Raw genomic sequence first — 23,286 nt, 5'->3', positions numbered from 1 at the left:
TGAGAAAAATGTCTTTGGAATTTTGATGGGGATTGCATTGAATTTGTATATCACTTTGGGTAGTATGGACATTTTCACTATGTTGATTCTTCCAATCCAAGAGCATGGGCTATCTTTCCATCTTCTTGTATCCTCTCTAATTTCTCTCAGCAGTGGTTTGTAGTTCTCATTATAGAGATTTTTCACATCCTTGGTTAATTCCTAAGTATTTCAATTTTTTGGTGGCTATTGTAAATGGGCAGGCTTTCTTGATTTCTCGTTCTGCATGTTCACTATTGGAGAAAAGAAATGCTACTGATTTTTGTGTGTTGATTTTGTATCCTGCTACTGTGCTGAAATCATTTATCAATTCCAAGAGTTTTTTGTGGAGGTTTTAGGCTGTTCAATTTATAGGATCATGTCATCTGCAAACAGGGACAGTTTGACTTCATCTTTTCCAGTCTGGATACCCTTTATTTCCTTCTCTTCTCTGATTGCTCTGGCTAGTACTTCCAACACTATGTTGAATAGGAGTGGTGAGAGTGGGCATCCTTGTCTGGTCCTTGTGTTTGACTTTATTAATATGGTGTATCCCATTTATTGATTTGCATATGTTGAACCAACCTTGCATCCCTGGGATGAATCCCACTTGATCATGGTGAATAATTTTACGTATGTGTTGCTGTATTCTGTTTGCTAGTATTTTAGTGAGGATTTTTGCATCTATATTCATCAAGGATATCAGCCTATAGTTTTCTTTTTTGGTTATATCTTTACCTGGTTTTGGTATCAGGGTGATGTTTGCTTCATAGAATGAGTTTGGGAGATTTGCGTCTGTTTCAATCTTTTGGAATAGTTTGTAAAGAATCAGTGTCAATTCCTCTTTGAATCTTTGGTAAAATTCTTCTGTGAATCCATCTGGTCCTGGGCTTTTCTTTGTTGGGAGCCTTCTGATAACAGCTTCAATCTTCTTTATTGTTATTGGTCTGTTCAAATTTTCTACATCTTCATGGTTCAGTTTTGGGAGCCTGTGTGTGTCCAGAAATTTATCCATTTCCTCCAGATTTTCAAATTTGTTCTCGTATAGTTGTTTATAGTAGTCTCAAATGATTCCTTGTATTTCAGATGAATCAGTTGTAATATCGCCTTTTTCATTTCTAATTTTTGTTATTTGAATCTTCTCTCTTCTTTTTTTTGTTAGCCATGCTAATGGTTGGTCAATTTTATTTATCTTTTCAAAAAACCAACTTTTTGATTCATTGATCTTTTGTATTGTTTTTTGGATTTGAATTTCATTCAGTTCTGCTCTGATCTTAATGATTTCTTTCCGTCTGCTAACTTTAGGTTTGGATTGTTCTTGTTTTTCTAGTTCTTTAAGGTGAAGTGTTAGGTTGTTCACTTGCCATCTTTCCATTCTTCTGAGGTGAGCATTTAATGCAATAAATTTCTCCCGTAATACTGCTTTTACATTTTCTATTTTAAAATGTGTGGTAGTTTTCCTGTGGATTTTTAAGTTCTTATAAGATGATGGTTAGGTGAGATCCTTACCTCAAGGACTCTCAAGGACCTCAAGGAGAGAAAATGGATAACTGAGCACTGTGGGTTGAACCAAGTCTCTGCCTCCTGGGGATGGGGTACCTGAAGCATAAGATGGCAGCACGGGGGCCGCTCAGAAAGGCCCTGGGTGTGTTGGTTGCAGGTACTTTGCCATACAGGTGCAGTCAGGATGTGGTGGCCCCTGCTGGAGCGGGGAGGGACGTGCCATGCCGATGAGCAGCTGGGTGCAGGACGCTGCCCATGTCACCCAGGATCCCACAGCTCACGTAGAGCATCCCAACCGCAGTGGTGATGGGAATAGATAGCCACATACAGACTTACAGCGTGGGTCTGTTTTCTTATTTTCAATCTGGGAAAGTCTGCTCATAGCATTATTTCAGGGATGTATTACACAACTGACAAAATGAAGTATTTTGGCGTTTGGTTATTGTTTCTCAAGCAATAAAAAAAAAATTAAATTTCTTTTTTAAAGAATTGAAAGCAGGGTCTCAAAGAGATATTTGTGCATTCACATTCACAGCAGCATTGTTCACAAGAGCCAAAAGGTGGAAGCAGCCCACGTGTCCATCGATGGGTGGGTGGGTGGATAAAGTGCAGTGTGTTCAGACAGTGGAAGGAAATCCTGAAGCGTGCGCCAATGCAGATAGCTTTGAGGACATTACGCTCAGTGGAATAAGCCGGTCACAAAAGGGTGCTGTATGATTCCATTTGTACAGGCCCCTAAGGTAACCAGACCCTTAGAGACAGAAAGCAGAATGGTGACTGTCAGGGGCACAGGGCATGGGGGTTAGTGTTTAATGAGGACAGATGTTTGAGTTTGGGAAGATGAAAAAGTTCTGGAGACGGATGGGTGATGGTTTCACAACAACGTGAATGTACTTAATGCCTCTGAACTGTACAAGTGAAAATGGGTGAAATTGTAAGTTTTATATTATACGTATTTTACCACAATAAAAAAAAAAGATTATACTTCGTTTTTAAAATGTAAGAAGCCATTTAAAGATTCCGTGGTTGTGTTTTGGTAACGTTCCTGAGCAGATGAGGTAGAAAGCATGGTAAGTGTGCACTATAAATTTTCACAGAAACCTTGCAGATAGGCTTGTCTTTCCTCCCCCAGATTTGACTGCACACCCCATCAGGGAGGAGACCTTTCTTTCCTGTCCCCCTGAGCACCCACTCCGTGGTGACTTCAGCCCAGTGTAATGAAGTCAGGAGCACCCGACTGCCCATCCTGCTCCCGAAGCAGCCACGGAAAGTAGGGAACACAAATCCCGGGGTGACCTTCTTTGCATATCTATAGCAGAGGAGACACAAGACTACAGGATTCCTCGGAGCGTAGAATATAATGGCAAGAATTTTATGTTCGAGTTTATTGACAGAAAACGTCAAGAGAAACTCATTACAACAAAAACTCTGACCACAGAGTTGAAATTTCTTTAGCAAGAAAAAATAATTAGCAATGGGAAACTATCGTATTTTACCGTTGAAGGCCACAAATTGGGTTGATAGCTTTCAGATGAGTTTGGGATTGCCACAGTAAGGTGTACTGTCGTTTTCGTATTATTGTGGAAAGTATAAGGCAAAAGGAATCCAATTTTTATGTCAGTTATCTAGAAGGAGCATACCTTTCTTTTCTGTCACCTCCTGTCTTTGTAGGAATTGAAAACTGAACGTCTTTCCTACATGTTTATATCATTTGCAGTTTTATACTGGTTCTGTGAAGTAGGCAGGGCCAGCCTTATTCAAATTTATAGGTGAGGATACAGTTATACAGAAGTGAAGAACGAGAAATTTGACCTCTGGACATGTAGGCCATTACCAGGCTACTTTTATCAGGAATATCAAATATAGTGTCGTCTATGAAGAATTAAATGCCTTACTTTAGACTTGGTTTTGTAAACCTCTTGGTGCTTTTTTAGATAAGTGAATTTAAATTGCTTTGTCACATATAGAGCTGTAACAGAGAATCAGGAAGATTCAATGAGCTACCAACACTTTCTAATTTATATTTCTCTCTTTGGCTGTTAATAATAAGCTATTTAAATAGCTGTTTTGTACATTGATTTTGTAGTGACAGATCCTTACAAGGAGCGACTTTAAAAGATATTTACTTTAGAAGTAAATAAAATTAGTACTTTAAGCAGCTTTCAAGTAAATAAATGAAGGTACAGAGTGAAATATTTTCCCCCAAGATTGTTGATGTTTTGAAATAGTTGGTTATTTTCTTCAGATCTTAACAAAGCCAGTGGGAGACAAAGTCCCAGTTAAACATGCTTTTTCTTTGAGTTTCCAGATCTCTCTTGATTCTGCTGAATACGGAGAGACCTGAATTACCAGTCAGGTAATGAACTAGGTAGGCATCACTTGATTAGAGCAAAATATGCTCTGCTATCGAGTTCTTTCCCCCTTTTTTATTTTATTCATTAAATAAAATAATGACTGACAAACACGGAGTAACTCCACAAAGAATGGTGTTACTGCTTGTGTAAGGACAGGAAGCGCCTGATGATCATAAAGTCTTTTAACTGAATCACCAGTGACACTTGAACTCTTCAGTGTAATTTGTTTCACGTTGAAATAAAACTTTGCAAAGTCTCTCCTCCTGTCTCGTCTGTTATGTAACCCAAAAGAACACATTTTACTTGAAAGCTAAGTGCATTAGTCCTTCTCCATTGCTTATAACAAAATACCTGGAACTGGGTACTTTGTAAAGGAACAATATTTATTGCTTATAGTTTCAGAGGCTGGGAAGTCCAAAGTCCAGGGAATGCATCTGGAGAGGGCCTTCTTTGGTGGTGACTTCAGCTGCGCAGGGTCTCGCGTTGCAAGAAAGGCAGAAGCAAGAGAGACTAACCTCATGCCCTCTGCTTTTAAAGCCCTCAGAACCATGCCCATGACCACCATTATTAATCTATTCACGACTGCAGGGTCCTACAATCCAATCATCTCTTTAATGCCCCATCTTTTAATTACCACAATAGGATTTCCCACCCTCTTAGCACAGTTACCGTGGGGATTAAGTTCCAATACGTGGACTTTGGGGGACACAATTCAATCCACAGCACTAAGATAGCAGATCTGAAAGTGAATCTGATAACAGATTTCTACATGGAACTGGGAATTTGCAATGGTAACCTGTGTCACATGTGGTTAGGGCAGAAGGTTATGTTTGGGGAGGCAGGGTTGGGCCTGGGGTTGGAGGTGAAGGGAAGGCAGTGGAAACCTGCACTGAAGTCTCTAGCATCCGTACTGTGAGAACAGAGAAACTTCCTATGTTGAAACCCAATGTCCCTATAAAATTGAGACTAGATGTGAGACCTGTGATCAAAGAAAGGGTCACTTTCTTGCTAGCCTGAGGGAAAAGACATTCATTTTTTGAATGTCCCACATTTCAGAAAGTAATGTGAAACTTTCAACTCAGATACCATCTGGGTTGTATGAATCTTATTTGACTGATTTTTCAGTGCACAGCCTATTGGAAGGGCAGTTTAATAAGGAGATTTTAAGTGTGGGTGTATCAAATGAATTGAATCTTTGTATGCATGTTTTTTGTCTACTAGGGATTTCTATGAACTCAGTCTCATAGGAGAATTAAGATTTTTTTTTTTTAATTAAAAAATTCTTCCACTTACTAATTGTGTTGAAACAGGGGGTCTATAAAATTATGTACGGTAAACTAACACTATCCATAATGGGGTTTGGCTGCATAGTTCAGGAGTTGAACATTAGACATTAATAAACACTAATTAACCTGTATGCTATGTATTTTTCCATGAGAAATAATATTTTATAGTATATATAATATGTAGATACTGTATATACAAGGGTACTTCAAAAAGTTCATCGAAAAATAGAATTGAAAGATAATCTAAATCTTTCCATGAGCTTTTGAAAGTACGCTTCTCCATTAAATTCTCAACATGATTGTTGATAATTTGCTCTAACAATGTTCTAATAATTTGAGCATTATTAGAGAATAATTGGATGATGGAAGAAAGTTGTTGGGGATTTTGGATTCATCTTCTAGGATGGTCATTCTCTAATAAGGTTAGTTTCCTCTCTGGTCTATGCATCCATTTCCTGAAGAATTCACATTAACTGTGATTCTTCTCATTAGCATCAGAGGGTGAGGGTGGAGGGGGTCGGTTGTCAGCACCTGGCTGGCTTCCTTCATTACAAATTCACCTCTTATTTTTCAATCTCTTCCAACGTCCTCTCTTTTCTTTTACCTCCTGTGCATTCACAGGATTTGTCTGCTGTCTAGCGGGGGTTGGTGTTCTCAACTTTGCAGACCTTCCGGTGTCTGTCGCAAGCCCTCAGCTCTGCCATTTTAGCAGGAAACTAACTACAGACGCACTGAAATGTGTGGCTGTGGCTGTGCTCCAGGACAACTTTCTCGGAGGACACGAAATTTTAATTTTACGTCACTTCTCCATGTGTCACAAAATATACTTCTTTTGACCCCTTTTGCATTTAAAAACAGATCTGTGTTTTCAGAAGGCAGGATAAAGGGAAGGAAAGAGTGGCAGGACTGGCCAAGGCCCTGCATCAGTAGCCGTGCATCCACAATGCCGCCGTGGGCAGAAAACAGGGCAAGTGCTCTGCTCAGACACAGAGTCGGAGGCCTGAGACCTCCAGCGACAGTCCCATGGAGAATGCAGACAGAACTGGAGATGGATGTCTGCACCCGAGCTGGGAGACCCTGGGTCCCTTCCCCTCACTCCCTTTATATGCACAACCAAAAAAGTTACCGGAAAACTGTTCTCTGGAGAAAGAAGTTGCCTCAGAACAAAGACCATCAACTACCAACATCACGAGGCCCGCGGTGATGAAGCCAACCACAGGCAGCGACTTTCGGGTGAGGCGGGTTCCTGCCTGCCTGTGCCCACGCTGGCACTGTGTGGCTCACACGTTCCCCTGGCTGCTTGGGTCCCACCGTTCTGTTGTGGGACCCAGGTCTGCAATCGTGTCCTCTCTGGGGGCATCTGTGCTCTTCATACACACCCCTGTCATCTGTATATTTATTCTTCCCTTCCCTCCAGGAGACTTGGAACTTCAACTTCACTCATTCACAACAGACACAGGGAAAGGAAGCATTTTCTGTCATTTATAATGCTTGTCTTAGGTCTCTGGTAGTCATTGTTATTGATATTATACTGTACAGTTCTCGTAGAGCCATTCTCCAAAAGGGGGAGAGCAGGGATCCTGAGTCAGTCCCCGATGTTAGAGTCAGGGGGCAATTCACGTGCATGTGGTCCCAGATCTAGAACGGAGGCCAGCCTGCATGCAGCCGCACTGTTAGCATCACGGCTTGTTTGTAGTCCTAGCCTCGTCCTGCTCTGTAAGGGCAGAAAGCAGGGATCAAGAATCAGTACACCATGCCAGAGTCACAGGGAAATTTGCGTGTAAGTGTTACAGAGGCAAATCAAGAACAGAAGTAAACTTAGGGCCAGTTTTTAACATTAAGATTTCAAGGCTCACCTGGACAAGGGGCATTGAGGGGAACAAGGCTCAGGTTGAGACCCCCTCCCTCTCAAGTCCTAGTGCGTAGGGGAGGAAAGAGAAAGACAAGAGGGTCACCCTCATTACTGTGCTATAGTCCTTAGCCCTCCACTGATTTTATACAAACCAATGTAGAATTCCTAACTCTATTTTTCCTAAGTAAGATTTCTGTATTACTTGCAATATTGTCTTGTCTATTTTTGCTTATTTTCAATGACTATTTCTATTATTTGGCCACTGTGTAGTCAGTAGGCATTGCTCAGTGGTGTGAATTGTCTTTGTGGGTTTCCACTCAGTCTAAGATTCCATTACAACTTACATCTACAAAATTGGACCCAGACACAAAGTGCACCATCTGTGATACTGATAAAGAGATTCTAGAGAAAGGTGCAGCTTTGGTTGGAGGAGTTTTTGCCAATAACAGCAGACAGGCTGATAAAATTTTTGGTGACCCCAGAGAACATTTGGCAGCAGCATGGCCCTGCAAGCCACCAGACCTGCAATGGGTAAACAGCAGTGCGGTGAAGGCAGTCTGGTCCTCACGCCCATGTCACCGGGGACCATCGGGCCCCGTCAACGCAGACCTGACTCGTTCAGCTGTCTTTGAAGATTGGAAGGGAGTTCCTTTATACTTATTTTCACAACTGCTTTACTTCTGTCATTAAGGTTTGTTGACGAAGAAAACACAGGTTTCATGCACTATCTTATCAAGTATCATAAATGTATATGGCAAGTACCAGAATTCCTTCCTTCCTTCCTTCCTTCCTTCCTTCCTTCCTTCCTTCCTTCCTTCCTTCCTTCCTTCCTTCCTTCCTTCCTTCCTTCCTTCCTTCCTTCCTTCCTTCCTTCCTTCCTTCCTTCCTTCCTTCCTTCCTTCCTTCCTTCCCTCCCCCTTCCCTTCCCCCTTCCCTTCCCCCTTCCCTTCCCCCTTCCCTTCCCCCTTCCCTTCCCTTTCCGACTTTGTGTTGTCAGCACGACACTCTCCCAAGTGAGCTAACCGGCCATCCCTGTATAGGGACCCGAACCCTTGGCCTTGGTGTTACCAGCACCACACTCTCCCAAGTGAGCCATGGGCCGGCCCAAGTACCAGAATTTTAGAAAGGAGAGTCAGTGTTCTCTGAGGTGTCTCAAAGATGGGACATGAATCCACTCAAATTCTCTCCTACGTTGACCAGTATCCCTGCTGTGTGACATAACAAATTAACTGGGTGGCTTAAAACAGAGAAATGTGTTGTCTGACCTTCTGAAGGCTCCAAGTCTGAAATCAGGGTTCAAGGTGTGATAGGGCCATGCTTTCTCTGAAAGCTCTAGGGGAGCATTTTCCCTGCCTCTCCAGCTGCAGGGGGTGCCAGCAGTTCTTGGCATTCTGTGGTTGGCAGCGGTGTCTCTACAGTCTCTGATTTCGTCTTCACATGGCTGTCTTCCCTGTCTGCCTCTGTCTCCAAATTTCTCTTTCCTTGCTCTTATAAAGAAACCAGTTGTTGTATTTCAGGCCCAGCCACAATTCAGTATGGCTTCTTATTAACTTGATTACATCTGCAAAGACTGTTTCCAAATAAGGTCCCTTTCCCAGGTGTCAGGTGAACATGACCTTTGCGGGGAGGGCTCTGCTCAATGCTTAACCCAGTACAACACCATCCATACTTTCGTGCTCCCAGTCAGGCCATCACTGTCCAAGGTGCCCCAGAGGCTCATTGCTCTGAGCAGGGACCCTAGGTCAGCTATGTGCATCTCTCCAGAATGTCTGGGGTCCCGCTAGTCTTGCTTGAGGGCTCTCATCTTCCAGCCCCTCCACCCAACTCCTTCCTCCTGATTTGCTTCCTTCCATGCCACCAGTTGGTATAGTTGAGTTGCTCAGTTCCATAAAATGGATACAGTTTTGCAAGCAGTTGTGATCCAGGGTATCAGCTTTGGATTGGTGCAAGGTCCCTAGTAAATTAGTAGTGAAGATCTGAGTACGGCCACAGGCCCTATGCCTCACAGACAGCATCTTTTCAAAGCAGGAAAATTCACTTGGAATGCCTGGAAAAAGGAGAGAGGTGCTCTGCTGAAATCAGTGATGTCTAAGAAGAAAGCTTATTCCCAGGAGCTTGGAAACTATCTGAAAATTGATGGCCCGAGGCATGGCTCTGAATTAAATTAAGAGATGACCAGTAACAGTGGCTGTGGCTAATATAAGTTTCCTGTAAGGAAACTAACAAGCAGACAGCAGTGTTTTTAAATGATGGTTCTGTTGTAATCGGTAAATATATACAACTTATAAAAAATACTAAAAATCTGTGTATTAGCCAGATTTCCTAAATCATGTAGTATTTCCTTTAAATTTATAATTAAAGTTACAATTTTTAAAACTTTACATATGAACATGAATACCAGATGCTTTGGGGAGTTTGATTTTGCTTATTTTCTAGTGTCAAAGATAAACAAAACCGGACACTTGTTCAAGTGGTCAGCACATATTTTCATCGATAATATGCTACTAAAATAGGGAAGAAAGAGTCCAGCGTGAACTGAACTGAACTTTCATTTGAAGGGAGGCGACTGATGTTTTAAAGGAAAATTGAGGAAGTGGGGAGGTGACAGTCTGGGGCACAGTAGAGTCAGGGAAGTGAAAAATTACAGAAAGCAGGATGGGGGTTGGTCCCCTTGAAACCCGTCTGGGTGTGCTCGGGCGCTTGTGGAGGTTAGAGGCTGGGGGTGGGTGGCGTGCTGTCTTTAGTTGTTTGTGGAACAAAGCATACACTTTTTTCGCAGCCTTGAGTTTTTTCAGCCGAGCACTTTAAGGGGGCCGGTGACACCAGGGTTGCAACTGTGGGAAACTATGTTAGTGTTTGTCCAACTCTTTACATTACAAGGCTAAGGCTGAGTCCAGAAGAGGGCCCAGAGGAGCCCGGCTGGAGTTTGGTCAAGGAGAGGCTTTGACACCAGGAGGGACCAATCTGTTTCTCACAGTGCTAGCTACCTATTCTTACAAATTGTTTCCTTCAATAAATTTTGAGAGAGAAATGAATGCATCAGTGTATGTTTAAGAAAAAATATAAAAAAGAAAGGAAGTTAGCTAAAATCCCTTTTACACACCACATATGAATCCCTGACCTACATGCCTTATTTAAAGCTAACGTGCGTCCATTTTATGGAAGCCTAGGGGCCCGTTTGACCCGTAAAGGTTTCTCTCTGCTCTTTGGAACTCACTCAGCTTTTCCACACACCTGCAGTTTTTCTGCCTGCAGCGCCCGACTGTCCATTGATCATCCAGAACATGGTTCACTTCTACGATCATGTGCGATGTCAGTGAAGAACGTGGAACAGGCATCTTCTTAGGAAGCATCGCAAGAATGAGGGGTTCCAGCTCGCTCAGCTGAGGTCCAGTGAGGTGGAGAAACAAGAATGGACACCTAAGTTCCCGATATTCGATGCTTTATTGCTCCATCAGATCTAGAAAATGCTCTGTGGGATTAATACTGCGTCTGTCAGTCAAATCATATTCTCTGCCTATATGTGATATGCTCTAACAACAGTCAACTGGAGGGTGGTTGCTCCCTAAATAAACATTTGCCAATAGGCAGTATTTTATTATAAAAGTTAGGAAGTGCATGATGTGTGGAGAAGAATGCTAACAGACTCACAGAAAGGCTGCGCCCTCATGAGCTCAAATATCTGAACACTAATTTTTAACATTTATTTTTTAATTGACAAATACAAATTGTATATATGATGTTTTGAAATATGTATACGTTGTGGAATGGCTAAACTGAGCTGGTTCACGTATGCATTACCTCCCATACTTACCATGTTTGTGAGAAGAACAATTAAAATCTGCTCTCTCAGCGTTTTCAAGTAGCTGAATGCTATTTTTAATGACTTTTGCCTTATCTGTTCATTCACTATGGCCCGCAGCTATTTGTTGAGGGGCCAGCACATGCCAGCTGTGTGTGAAATGGTGGAGGTGGCCTTCTAATGCGAAATGCAGGACCCGAGAACGCCCGGACGCTGTTGTCTGAAGGGCCTTGGCACACCCGTGTGCACTTGCTTGACTGCCGCTGGCCTCATAAGCCATGGAGGTGACCAAAGGAAGCCCAGCACATGTGCCGACCGATCACCGTATACACTCCCTTTATGCTGCAGGCACGTGTGGCCCAGAAGTGCTGCAGGTAGAAGGGCTTGATGTCCCTTCTTTAGCCGAGGTGTGTAGCCAGAGGCGTACAGCTCTGGCACCTGCAGCCAGTGCCAGAGGTCACGAAGGTGGGAATGGCCCACTGTGCCTGGGGAGGAAGGTCTGCAAAAGTTCCCAGGAAGGACGACAGTGAGCCGAGCCTTCACAGAAGCATGCTTCCCCCGTGGACAGAAGGGGACAGAGAATGTTTTCAGTGGACGTTGACAGAGCAACAGCAAAGAAGTGGGGAACAGCCCAGATGCTGACGGCGGAGGGAAGAGGTGGCGTGACTGGAACTGGGTGGCCTGCAAAGGCTGGGCGCAGGGTTTTCCCCTGACCCTAAGGAACGGAGACTACCTTGCAGGAAATAAAGCAACAGCAGCTGGGCAGTGTTGTTCAAGTTATTTTTTTTTTAGCATTTTCAGTGTTTGGAAAACCAAACATGAGTCATAGATTTCTAAAGAGAGAGAGAGCAGACGTCTGGCCACCCCACCCCAGTCTCCTAGACCCACACCCAGACAGAGCCTGGCCTAATCACTGAGATTTCCTGTTTTCTCTCTCCTCTCCTGATTTTTTAGAAAGAGTTTGTCTTATTCTTAACCTGCAAGGGCTCTTTCTCTTTCTGAGTGCTGGTCTTTTGTAGCGTTCTGTTCTAGTTTTGTTTTATAGATTCAGTAACTTGTGTATCTCTGCAAATGCTATCATTAAAACTGCTGCTTCGGCCCCCACTTTCCTGCGGAAGGTTTTTGTTTCTGACAGATTCCTCTCTGTTGCAGTCTTACACATTTGAGACCTTCCACGAACACCTGCTGATGTTTATTCTGCTCATTCACATTCAGAAACAGAGGACTTGTGCCTTCATTTCCTTGGGCTGCCATAACAAAGCACTGCAAACTGACCAGCTGCTGAGAGCAGGAATTCACTCTCGCCCAGTTCTGGAGACCAGAAGTCTGAGGTCAAGCTGTGGAAGGGCTGTGCCCCTCTGGAGGCTCCAGGGGAGGATCCTTCCTGCCTTTTCAGCTCCTGATGACTCCAGGTGTCCCTGAGCTGGTGGCCACATCTGCCTCCATCTTCCTGTGGCCACCTTCCCCGTGTCCCTGTGTCCTCCCTTCTTATAAGGATAATGAGACGGGAGGGAATTCCAGGCTCCTGTGTCATGCCCCACAGTGAGGGCCACCTCGGAAGGAGAACCCTTCATAAGGGTTGTGGTTGTCCTGAAGGGTCTGTTCTCCAAATTCAGCATCCTGGAGTGAGGGCGGAATGCCCGGTCACCCCTGTCATCACCCCAAGCTTAGTTCAGACCTGGTTGGATCCACTGTGGAAAGGGCCAGGCCCAAGTCCTCTTTGTGAGTCTGCAGTTTACTTTCTCCTAGGAACGTGACCACATTGCCTGTGTGCATTCCACTGCAAAGTGCTGATCAGAAACAAGGAGCAGACTTAAAACCTGGACATTCTGGACATTGTTGAATGTCTCGGGGAGGGAGGGGGATTGTCAGAGTATGGAATGACCACTGATGCCAAGCCCTTTTGTGTCTGAGGTGGTAGCTAGCGATTCCTAGGGCCTCCTCCTACTGATACAGAGAGCAGCTTCTAGACTTTTTGTGGGGGTTTTGGGTATTTTTCCCTTTTTCTTTCCTGAACTCTGACTTTGATTGCTAACAATCCCTGAAATGTTGCCAGCACATTTTCATTTTTACAGTCTTGAATTATGCCCTCTTCTCCAAGTCAAGGCCTCAGTTTCTCTAGCTCTGCCCCCCTGGGTGCGCATATGAGTTTCCTATGGCTGCTGTATCCAGTTACAACTAGCTGGGTGGCCTGAAACAACAGCAGTTCTGGAGACTACGAGTCTGAGATCCAGGTGTGGCAGAGCCGCACCCTCTCTGGAGGCTCCAGGGGAGGATCCTTCCTGCCTCCTCCAGCTTCTGGTGGCTCCAAGTGTCCCTCGACTTGTGGCCACATCACTCCAGTCTCTGCCTCCGTCTTCACGTGGCTTCTCCTCTGTATCTGTCTGTATCACCTCTCTTTCATCTCTTATAAGGATACTTGTCATTGGATTTAGGGCTCACCCTAAATCCCAAGTGACCTCATCTCAAGGCCATTACCTTAATTACATCTGCAAAGACCCTATATCCAGATAAGGTCATGTTCAGAAGTACCAGGCATTAGGACTTGGATATATCTTTTGGGGGTCCTATTCAACCCACTATACTCGGTCACATAGCCTTTGATCTGCAACGTTGTGGTGTTAGCCAGCCCACCTTGCAGGTGGTTGCAAAAGTCACCTTCTAAGAAAGGTGATCTGCCAAAGCACTTTACGTGCAGCGAGGGTTGGCTGGGAGGAGGCCACCTCTTGGCTTTTGGCCATGTCACTCCAGTGTCTGCCTTTGTCTTCACGTGGCCTCACCGAGGTACCTGTGTAGGAGGCTCAGCAGACTACCACACAGTATATCTGGTCCCGGGACTTGCAGATTTAGACCCGTGCACAGTTCTCACCACACACGGCGTCAGTGGCGTGGGCAGTTCTTAGGTGGTCGCCTCCCTGACAGCCCAGGCTCGCTTCTCTTCCCACTGCTGGTCTCTATGGTCAGGGCCGGGTATTACAGATACTGCCTGAGCCCCGAGGGCTCATCCACTCAAGGACTGAATCCCAAGAGCGTTCCTTAGAGAACCCATGCCAGCTGTGAGTCTTTTCTGCATTTCTCATTTTTCATCCACTTTTATTGCAGCATTCCTGTTCTCACCTGCCTTGGTTTCTAGGATGAAGTAAAATAGAAAATAGAGGCATTCCTCCTATGAAGATTGCTGATTCTTCACGTTTCCTATGTCTTCCCGCAGGGATTAATCCTGTGGTAGCTGATTCTTTGTAGCAATAGATATCTTTCTTCCCTTCTCTTAAACCGACTTAAGTGCACCAAGTGCGAGGAGCTATTAGCTGGATTTCATTTATATACTTAATTAACCAGCCTCTCCCTAGGACAGAACGTTTACGTTTTTAATCTTTTACTCCTCAGGGGGAGCATCCGAATTAGTTGGTGTGCAATATTTAAAGGACAGAAGAGTTTGTGAAGGAATCAGGCAATTACGTGTCAGGAGATTAGAATCATTTACTACTGATGACACACTGAAGTTTTCTCTAATGGTAATGATAGCAGGTAACATTTATTTGGGCTTCCCTTCCTGCAGGGAAAGTGCCTCCCCATGTCCTTCTGCACGTGTTGCCCTTTGCACGTTACCTCGCCGCAACTCCATCGGGAAATTAATCATTGCTCCTTGACAGGTGGCAAAAGTGAGGCCCAGAAAGGGAATATAATTGCTTGCTGTCCCATAAGCCTGAGCACCACAGTCAGGGCCTCATGCTGGGTTTCATCTTCACACTGGCCCCAGACATTTTGAAGGATGTCAGTGTGCGGTGGGTGGTTTAAAGCAGCCATCTGAAAACAGTGTTGACCTGTTTCTCTATCAGTGAAGATGCTGACGTGCACGTTGATGTGCATTTGTCAAAGTACACGGGCACACTCTTACATTAGGTATGTTACAGGATATTCACAGAAATGTTAGAAGTATGAGTTAAAATAGAATTAAACTATTTAAATTTTTAAAATTAACAGCACCAAAGATCTTTAACAATTTTTTTATACAGTGTTTCAGAGAAAACCATGTGTTTGAGTATGCTCCCATGACTTTTTTAAAATGTTGGTTTAAAATTGTGTGATATAGTAATTTTAAGATATTGTTTTAAATTTAGGTCATTTGGTACTTAGCTTTAGTCACTATGTATATACAGACAGAAGTTCATTATTGGCTGTATTTTTATTTTTATCCTTTTTTAAAAAAATCCTTATTTACCAGTTAGGTTAAGGTTTATACTGAAATTTAGATAGTAAATTTAATCCTCCACAATACTAATCAGTGATTGTTGAAAACTAATTAAATGGTATGGCATTCCATATTTTTAACTAATGGATTCAAGCTGCATAGAAACTCTTCAATCAGAATACTTTTACACTGGTCAAATGTTGAATTTACATGTGCAGGTATATGTATATGTTCATGAAAAATATGCATCTGTAATTTTCCTGTCTGGCTTTTGTCTGGTTTTGGTATCAGGGAAGTACTGGTATCCCAAAATAAGTTGGGGAGCATTCCCTCCAATTTCTTGAAAAGTTTGTGTAGAATTGGTGTTATTTCTAACTCAGGTGTTTGGTAAGTTCACCATTGAGACCATCTGATTCTACGTATGGGAAGGTTTTTAAATACAAATTTAATTTCTTTAATAGATAGAGGGCTATTCAGGCTAATGGTGTCTTCTTGAGTGAGTTTTGTATTTTTCAAAGAATTAACTCATTTTGTCTAAGGCTAAGTACCAAAAATTGTCAAATTTATTGGCATTAAGTTTATGCTTTTTTATTCCTTTATTGACTTTAGAAGCTGTTGTGATGTCCCCCCTTTCATTATTAATATTGATAAATTTGGATATTGTTTCTTTTTTCTTCATGAGTATAGCTAAAATGATCTTTCCAAAGAATCAGCTTTTGTTTTAGTTGATTTTCTGTATTCCTTTCTATTTTTTGTTTTATTGATGTCCTCTATTATTTTTAATATTCCCTTCTCTTTATTAGTTTTGAGTTTAATTTGCTTTTTCCTTCACTGTCTTAAGGTGAAAGCTTAAATCATGATTGATCTTCTTTCTTCCAGATTTTTAATGTGACTCCTTAGATCACCGATTTGAGACCTTGTTCTTATTTAATATAGCATTTAACATTATCAGTTTTCCCCTATACAGTGTTTTAGCTACCTACATCCCACAAGTTCTGATATGATTTAGGTCTCTACAATATATTATCTAATTTCCCATTGTGATTTTAGCTTTCACCCATGTCTAAAATCCAAATATTTGTGATTTTTCCAAATTTCTTTTTATTATTGATGTCAATTTTTTTTTTTTTTTTTTTTTTTTTTTGTCGTTTTTTCGTGACCGGCACTCAGCCAGTGAGTGCACTGGTCAGTCCTATATAGGATCCGAACCCGCGGCGGGAGCGTCGCCGCGCTGCCAGCGCAGCACTCTACCAAGTGCGCCACGGGCTCGGCCCATTGATGTCAATTTTAATTCTGTTGTAAGAGAACATATTTTGTATCATTTCAATCATTCAGAAACTTCTGAGAATCGTTTGATGACTCATGATACGTTCCATCTTGTTGAATGTTTCATGTGCACTGGAAAATAATGTGGATTCTACTGTTGTTGGGAGAAGTATGTCAATTAGGTCAAGTCGCTTGATAGCATCTTTGAAGTCTGCTGTATCCTTACTTTCTGTCTGTTTGTATCAGCTAGTGAGGAAAGAGTTTGAAACCTTCATCTGTATTTGTCTGTTTCTTCATTCAGTTGGTTTTGCTTTATGTGTTTTGATTATGTAGTTCTGTTGTTCGATGCATACTTATTTAGAATTATGTCTTATTGATGAACTGACCTATTTGTCATTATGAAATGTTCCTGTTTATCCCTGATTACAGCCATTCATTGTTCTAAAGCCTCTTGTGTGTTATTAATACAGCTACCTCAACTCTCTTTTGAGTAGTAGTTACATGTTCTATTGTTTTCTGTCCTTTCATTTTTAACTAATGTGTACTTGTATTTAAAGTAGGTTTTTGTAGACAACATGCAGTTGGGTGTTGCTTTTGTTTTTGTTTTTTTTTTTTTTTTTTCAATTCCAACAGTCTCTACCTTGGGCTATTTATAATACTTATGAAGCTGTTTCAAGGTCATTATCTGACCTAATTTATCGATCTGTGTCATTTCTGCTGATTACTTTTTTTTCTTCCCCCTCTGGGTTATGCATTGCATTTGTCCAGGCTTGGTGATTTGTTTGATTGGATGGTAGACATGAATTTACATCCAGTGGAGTGCTAGAGTTTGCTCTATCCTGTTTGCTCTGTTTAATGTTGTCCAGGCACAGAGTTACGGTCTGTCCATGACTTCCACTCTCTAGATGGTCATGTGCTCATAGTCTGTCTGTTGCTTTCCCCCAAATGGTTTCAGGTGTTTGAAAAAAAAAAAATGTTTTTTGTAGCAGATGACAAGGTAGAGACATTCCCTCATGTTATTATTAAAGCAGTAATTATTATATGATCATTTAAGATTTCACTTTAGATAAACCATCGTGCTTTGGGTGGATTTAGATGTGACTGTTGCCCCAATCATCACAGGTTAAAGGAGGAAAGTACTCCCTTTATTTTTGACACATTTCTGATAATTAGCCCTCTCTTAATTGGCTCTATGAATAACTGCGTTAGTCTGTGTGTTCCCTGCGGTTAATCCTGACAGCCAGTGATGACGTGGGAGTGCTCTTTGCACAGGGTACGTTGTTGCTCAGCTGTAGGAAGCAAGGTTCATTTTATTCTCTGACCTTTTCTTACGTGGTGGAGGCCGTTTTATGATTTCCTCTTGCAGGAATATGAGGAATGACTGAATTGCTTTCTGTAGGGCACGGGGTTTTCTCAGAAAACAGCAGAAGCCTAGCCCTTGTGTAGTCATTGCTTCAGAGAAAACAAAACAAAACAAAACAAAAAACATGGTCCAAGGAGGCCCTGCTGGCATCATCGCCTTCCCAAAGTTGACAGTCACCTCCGCTGCTTCCTCTCTGCCTGTTTTCCACAATTCAATGACGATCAGCAAACAAGGCTAGTTTCTTTCTGGTCAAGTCATCTTCTGTTACTTAGAGAAATGCTATGTAGCTAAGCCCTGAATTGCCTTGTTTATTTTGTTTGTTTGCTTGGGGTAGGGATGTTTCAGATCTGATAACACTGGTGTAGACAGTCTCTCTGGTAGATCAAATAACTGCTCAGAAGAGGTAGCAAGGAGCGGGCTGATGCGCAGCCCGGAGAGCCGTGCCGGGGACGGAGGCCTTGCCGTCGGTGCCTCGCCAGCTCACCGAAGCTTTCCCTCCTCCTCCCCAGGGGCTGAAAAACTCATCTGCCACCTGCAACAGCACAACATACCTTCTGCCGTCGCCACCAGCTCAGAGCTCGTGTCGTTCGAAATGAAGACAAGCAGGCACAAGGAATTCTTCAGTTCATTTCATCACATCGTTCTGGGAGACGATCCCGAGGTGAAGAGTGGCAAGCCAGACCCCGACATATTTCTCGCTTGTGCCAGGAGGTTTTCGCCTCCTCCTCCCGTGGAAAAGGTAAGTTGGGTGTTGATGAGAAATGGCCCCAACAGGCCGCATTTCGCCAAATAACATCCACGTGGAGCTTGTTAGCTCCGGGAGGTCTTTGTTGTCCCTATTGAGGGGCCACTGTGGAATGCTCCTTAGGACGTGGCTGTAAGGGAGGGGAGATCACCTGTTGAAAGATGTTGTGACGGATCACAGCCACCGTGCCATAGTCTCCAGGCCAGTGACGCTTGGCCAGAACCTTCTGGGCTGCACGATCGTATCTGAGTGAGTTCACATTTGGCAGAACAACCTATTCTGACATTTCACGGGGAACAGGGCTTCAACAGTTTGGTGCTTACAACACTGATCTATCTATATATTTTTTCCACATCCATATTTTTAACTAACAGACGTAAGGCAGGTATTCATTGCAACTCAGACGTCAGTCATCAAGTCTCACTTCCCTTCCCCAGTTGCTTGTAAAGCAATCCTTTGTCAGTGCAGAGTTTTTGCTGGTGTCGTGACATCTTCGGACTCGCGGCTCTTTCTCCATGGGGATGAGGCAGCCAGAGGAACTGGGAGCTGCAGCCCCCTCCTGCCTGGGCGGACTGCTTGATCACACAGCGTGCGCCGTGGACACAGCCTTCCTCCTGCTGCCCGCCACACGGCTCCTCCTGGCTGAGGCTTGCCAGAGTGTTAGGGGAGAATCGATCTTGGTGGTTCGGCCGCTCTGTGACTGCTGAGGTGGAATACCTGGCCTGAACCATCTGCAGGAACAGAGTCCAGGACGGGAGCAGGACATTTCTGGAGGGGGGTTCCTTGTGCTGATGCCATGTGTTAGCCCAGGGGCGTTCACTGGGGTGATGGTGGGGCCGCTGCTGCTTCCTCTGCCCCTCTTGGTTCCTGTATTTGAGGAATTTAGTTGTCTGGGCGAGTTAGTTCTCAGAAGCTCGTGTCAGTGAAAGGTCTTTTTCATTCTTCACCTCTAATTGGTGAGACGGAGATAGGGTCACTGGTCCTTAACTACACAGATCACCAGCTTCTGGGAAATTACTCAGAAACTTCTTTCCAAGTAAATCTGGGCCAGTGGAGTATTTTTGAATGACCTGTTTTTTTGCCCCAGGGTCTGACTTACTGCGTGGAACCTGGAAAAAAAGGTGAAGTATGTGACTCAATGCAACGTCCTCTGATTCTCCAGCACCAAGCCAGAGTCCAACAATTCAACTCCCAGAGTCAGTGCAGACCCCGCAGGTTACGGGCAGTCCCAGGAGACTGCCGCCACTTCAGACACTAGTCGCAAGTTCCAGGGCCCAACTCTACTTCTGACCGACCAGCCACAGATTGGGGGTTCCTGCAGCCCCCTCGTCAGGTTTGATAATTCACTAGAATGATTCACAGAGCTCTCATTTACTGGTTTGTAATAAACGAATCAACTAAGGAACAGCCAAGTAAAAGAGATGCATGGGGTGTGGTGTTGGGTGTAAGGGGGTTCCTGTGCCCTCCCCAGGCAGGCCACCCCCCCTGCACCTCCATGTGTTCCCCTGGGATGGAGCTCCCCATGCCCCGCCTTTTAGAGGTTTCTGTGGAGACTTTATTACCTAGACACAAGTGATTAAATCACTGACCATCGATCACGGAATTCAATCTCGGGCCCCTGTCTTGTCCCCAGAGGTCGGGAGTGGTGCTGAAATTTCCACGCTTCTAATCACATATCTGGTCTTTCTGGTGTCCAGACCCCATACCGAAACTGTCCTGTGGTCCACCAAGAGTACCTTATTAGCATGAACTCAGGTATGGTGGGAAAGGGCTTGTTAACCCCTCAGGAAATACCGAGGGTTTTAGAAACTCTGTGCCATGAACCAGGGATGATGACCAAACATGTATTTTTATGATCCTGCAGCCTAAAGAATCACTGAACGACAGAACGTGTTTGTAGCAACACACATATACCTGGGCTGACTCAGATCTCATTACTGAATTTAGCTTGACAGCAGTTTTGTGACATGGGACATGCCTGAGACCTCCCAGCTGGGAAGTTGTCAGAGAGTCAAAGTGGAGCCTCCAGTGGAGCTGGAGCAGGTCCTGGGTGGGTGTGCATCTGCTTCTTGTATCTGGACATGTCCACGTACTTGGCATCCTTTCAAAAATTCCACCCAAAGGTCTTCATTTTTCCTAAGAACTGCCCGCCTTATAAAATAATCTTTCAGGTTCTAAAGTCTTCCTCCCAGAAATCCCATCTTCTCCGTTCAGCATAAGTTGCTGTTCGCTAGCAAAGGGAAAGTGCCATATTCTGTAAACAGGTTCCCTGAGTGGATCACAGTAGCTAGGCACTTGCTTTTGAACTAGAGTAGGAAGCAGATAAAGACTAGGTTAGATATGTGCCTTTTTACTGTGATCTGTTGGCATTGCTAAGATGGTTAAAATAAGTTTCAAGAACACGTAGTCCTTGTTTTGCAAGCCAGGATACTAATGGAAACATAGTGTTTTGTTTTGTTTTTTTAATTTTATTTTGTCGATATACATTGTGGTTGATTTTTGTCGCCCCTTACCAAAAACCTCCCTCCCTCCTCACTCTCCCCCTCCCCCCCAACAATGTCCTTTCTGTTTGCTTGTTGTATCAACTTCAAGTAATTGTAGTTGTTACATCTTCTTCCCCACCCACCCCCGGTTTTTTTTTTTTTTTCTTTTGTGTGTGTGTGTGTGTGTGTGTGTGTGTGTGAATTTATATATTAATTTTTAGCTCCCACCAATAAGTGAGAACATGTGGTATTTCTCTTTCTGTGCCTGACTTGTTTCACTTAATATAACTCTCTCAAGGTCCATCCATGTCATTGCAAATGGCAGTATTTCATTCGTTTTTATAGCTGAGTAGTATTCCATTGTGTAGATGTACCACATTTTCCCTATCCACTCATCCGATGATGGACATTTGGGCTGGTTCCAACTCTTGACTATTGTAAAGAGTGCTGCAATGAACATTGGGGAGCAGGTATACCTTCAACTTGATGATTTCCATTCCTCTGGGTATATTCCCAGCAGTGGGATAGCTGGGTCATATGGCAGATCTATCTGCAATTGTTTGAGGAACCTCCATACCATTTTCCATAGAGGCTGCACCATTTTGCAGTCCCACCACCAGTGTATGAGAGTTCCTTTTTCTCCACAACCTTGCCAGCATTTATTGTTCAGAGTCTTTTGGATATTAGCCATCCTAACTGGGGTGATATGGTATCTCAGTGTGGTTTTGATTTGCATTTCCTGAATGCTGAGTGATGTTGAGCATTTTTTCATATGTCTGTTGGCCATTTGTATATCTTCCTTTGAGAAATGCCTATTTAGCTCTTTTGCCCATTTTTTAATTGGGTTACTTGTTTTTTTTGTCATCAAGTTGTTGCAGTTCCTTTGTATATTCTGGATATTAGTCCTTTGTCTGATGTATATTTTGCAAATATTTTCTTCCACTCTGTTGGTTGTCTTTTAACTCTGTTAATTGTTTATTCTGCTGTGCAGAAGCTTTTTAGTTTGATATAATCCCATTTGTTTATTTTTCCTTTGGTTGCCCATGCTTTTGGGGTCATATTCATGAAGTCTGTGTCCAGTCCTACTTTCTGAAGTGTTTCTCCTGTGTTTTCTTTAAGAAGTTTTATGGTATCAGAGGGTATATTTAATTCTTTAATCCATTTTGAGTTGATTTTAGCATATGGTGAGAGGTATGAGACTAGTTTCATTCTCCTGCATATGGATATCCATTTTTCTCAGCACCATTTGCTGAAGAGGCAGTCTCTTCCCCGGTGTGTAGGCTTGGTGCCTTTGTCAAAAATAAGATGGCTGTAGGTGTGTGGGTTGATTTCTGGATTCTCTGTTCTAGTCCCTTGATCAGTGTGTCTGTTTTTATACCAGTACCGTGCTGTTTTGGTTATTATAGCTTTGTAGTATATTTTAAAGTCAGGTAGTGTTATGCCTCCAGCTTTATTTTTTTTGCTTAGAATTGCTTTGGCTATGTGTGGTCTTTTGTTATTCCATATAAATGTCTGGATAATTTTTTTCCATTTCTGAGAAAAACATCATTGGAATTTTGATGGGGATTGCATTGAATTTGTATATCACATTGGGTAGTATGGACATTTTCACAATGTTGATTCTTCCAATCCAAGAGCATGGGATATCTTTCCATGTTCTTGTATCCTCTCTAATTTCTCTCAGCAGTGGTTTGTAGTTCTCATTATAGAGATTTTTCACATCCTTGGTTAACTCTATTCCTAAGTATTTTATTTTTTTGGTGGCTATTGTAAATGGGCAGGCTTTCTTGATTTCTCTTTCTTCATGTTCACTATTGGAGAATAGAAATGCTACTGATTTTTGTGTGTTGATTTTGTATCCTGCAACTTTGCTGAAATCATTTATCAACTCCAAGAGTTATTTTGTAGAGCCTTTAGGCTGTTCAATGTATAGGATCATGTCATCGCAAACAGGGACAGTTTGACTTCATCTTTTCCAATCTGGATGCCCTTTATTTCCTTCTCTTCTCTGATTGCTCTGGCTAGTACTTCCAACATTCTGTTGAATAGGAGTGGTGAGAGTGGGCATCCTTGTCTAGTTCCTGTTCTTAAAGATGATATTGGCAGTGGGTTTATCATATATGGCTTTAATTATGTTGAAATACTTTCCATCTGTACCCTACTTACCGAGAGTCTTTGTCATGAAAGAGTGTTGACTTTTATGAAATGCTTTTTCGGCATCTATAGAGATGATCATATGGTCCTTCTGTTTGATTTTATTGATGTGGTGTATCACATTTATTGATTTGCGTATGTTGAACCAACCTTGCATCCCTGGGATGAATCCCACTTGATCATGGTGTATAATTTCTTGTATGTGTTGCTGTATTCTGTTAGCTATTATTTTATTGAGGATTTTTGCATCTATATTTATCAAGGATAT

The 23,286-nt window shown here is 42.9% G+C and overlaps 1 protein-coding gene across 1 annotated transcript in view; it reads left to right on the top strand.

Annotated features, from left to right (window-relative positions):
• The window catches only part of PUDP (pseudouridine 5'-phosphatase), an 85,610-nt gene that overhangs the window by 47,029 nt on the left and 15,295 nt on the right, over positions 1-23,286 (top strand). The window contains exon 3 of the mRNA XM_063083632.1: positions 18,146-18,375. Coding sequence (XP_062939702.1) covers positions 18,146-18,375 — 230 coding nt within the window. The remainder of the gene's footprint in view (positions 1-18,145; positions 18,376-23,286) is intronic.

This window comes from Cynocephalus volans, chromosome X, assembly GCF_027409185.1.
Source record: "Cynocephalus volans isolate mCynVol1 chromosome X, mCynVol1.pri, whole genome shotgun sequence".
Classification (NCBI taxonomy): Eukaryota; Metazoa; Chordata; class Mammalia; order Dermoptera; family Cynocephalidae; genus Cynocephalus; species Cynocephalus volans.
Note: the sequence above shows the minus strand (reverse complement) of the source record. Positions and strands in the feature narration are given on the sequence as shown.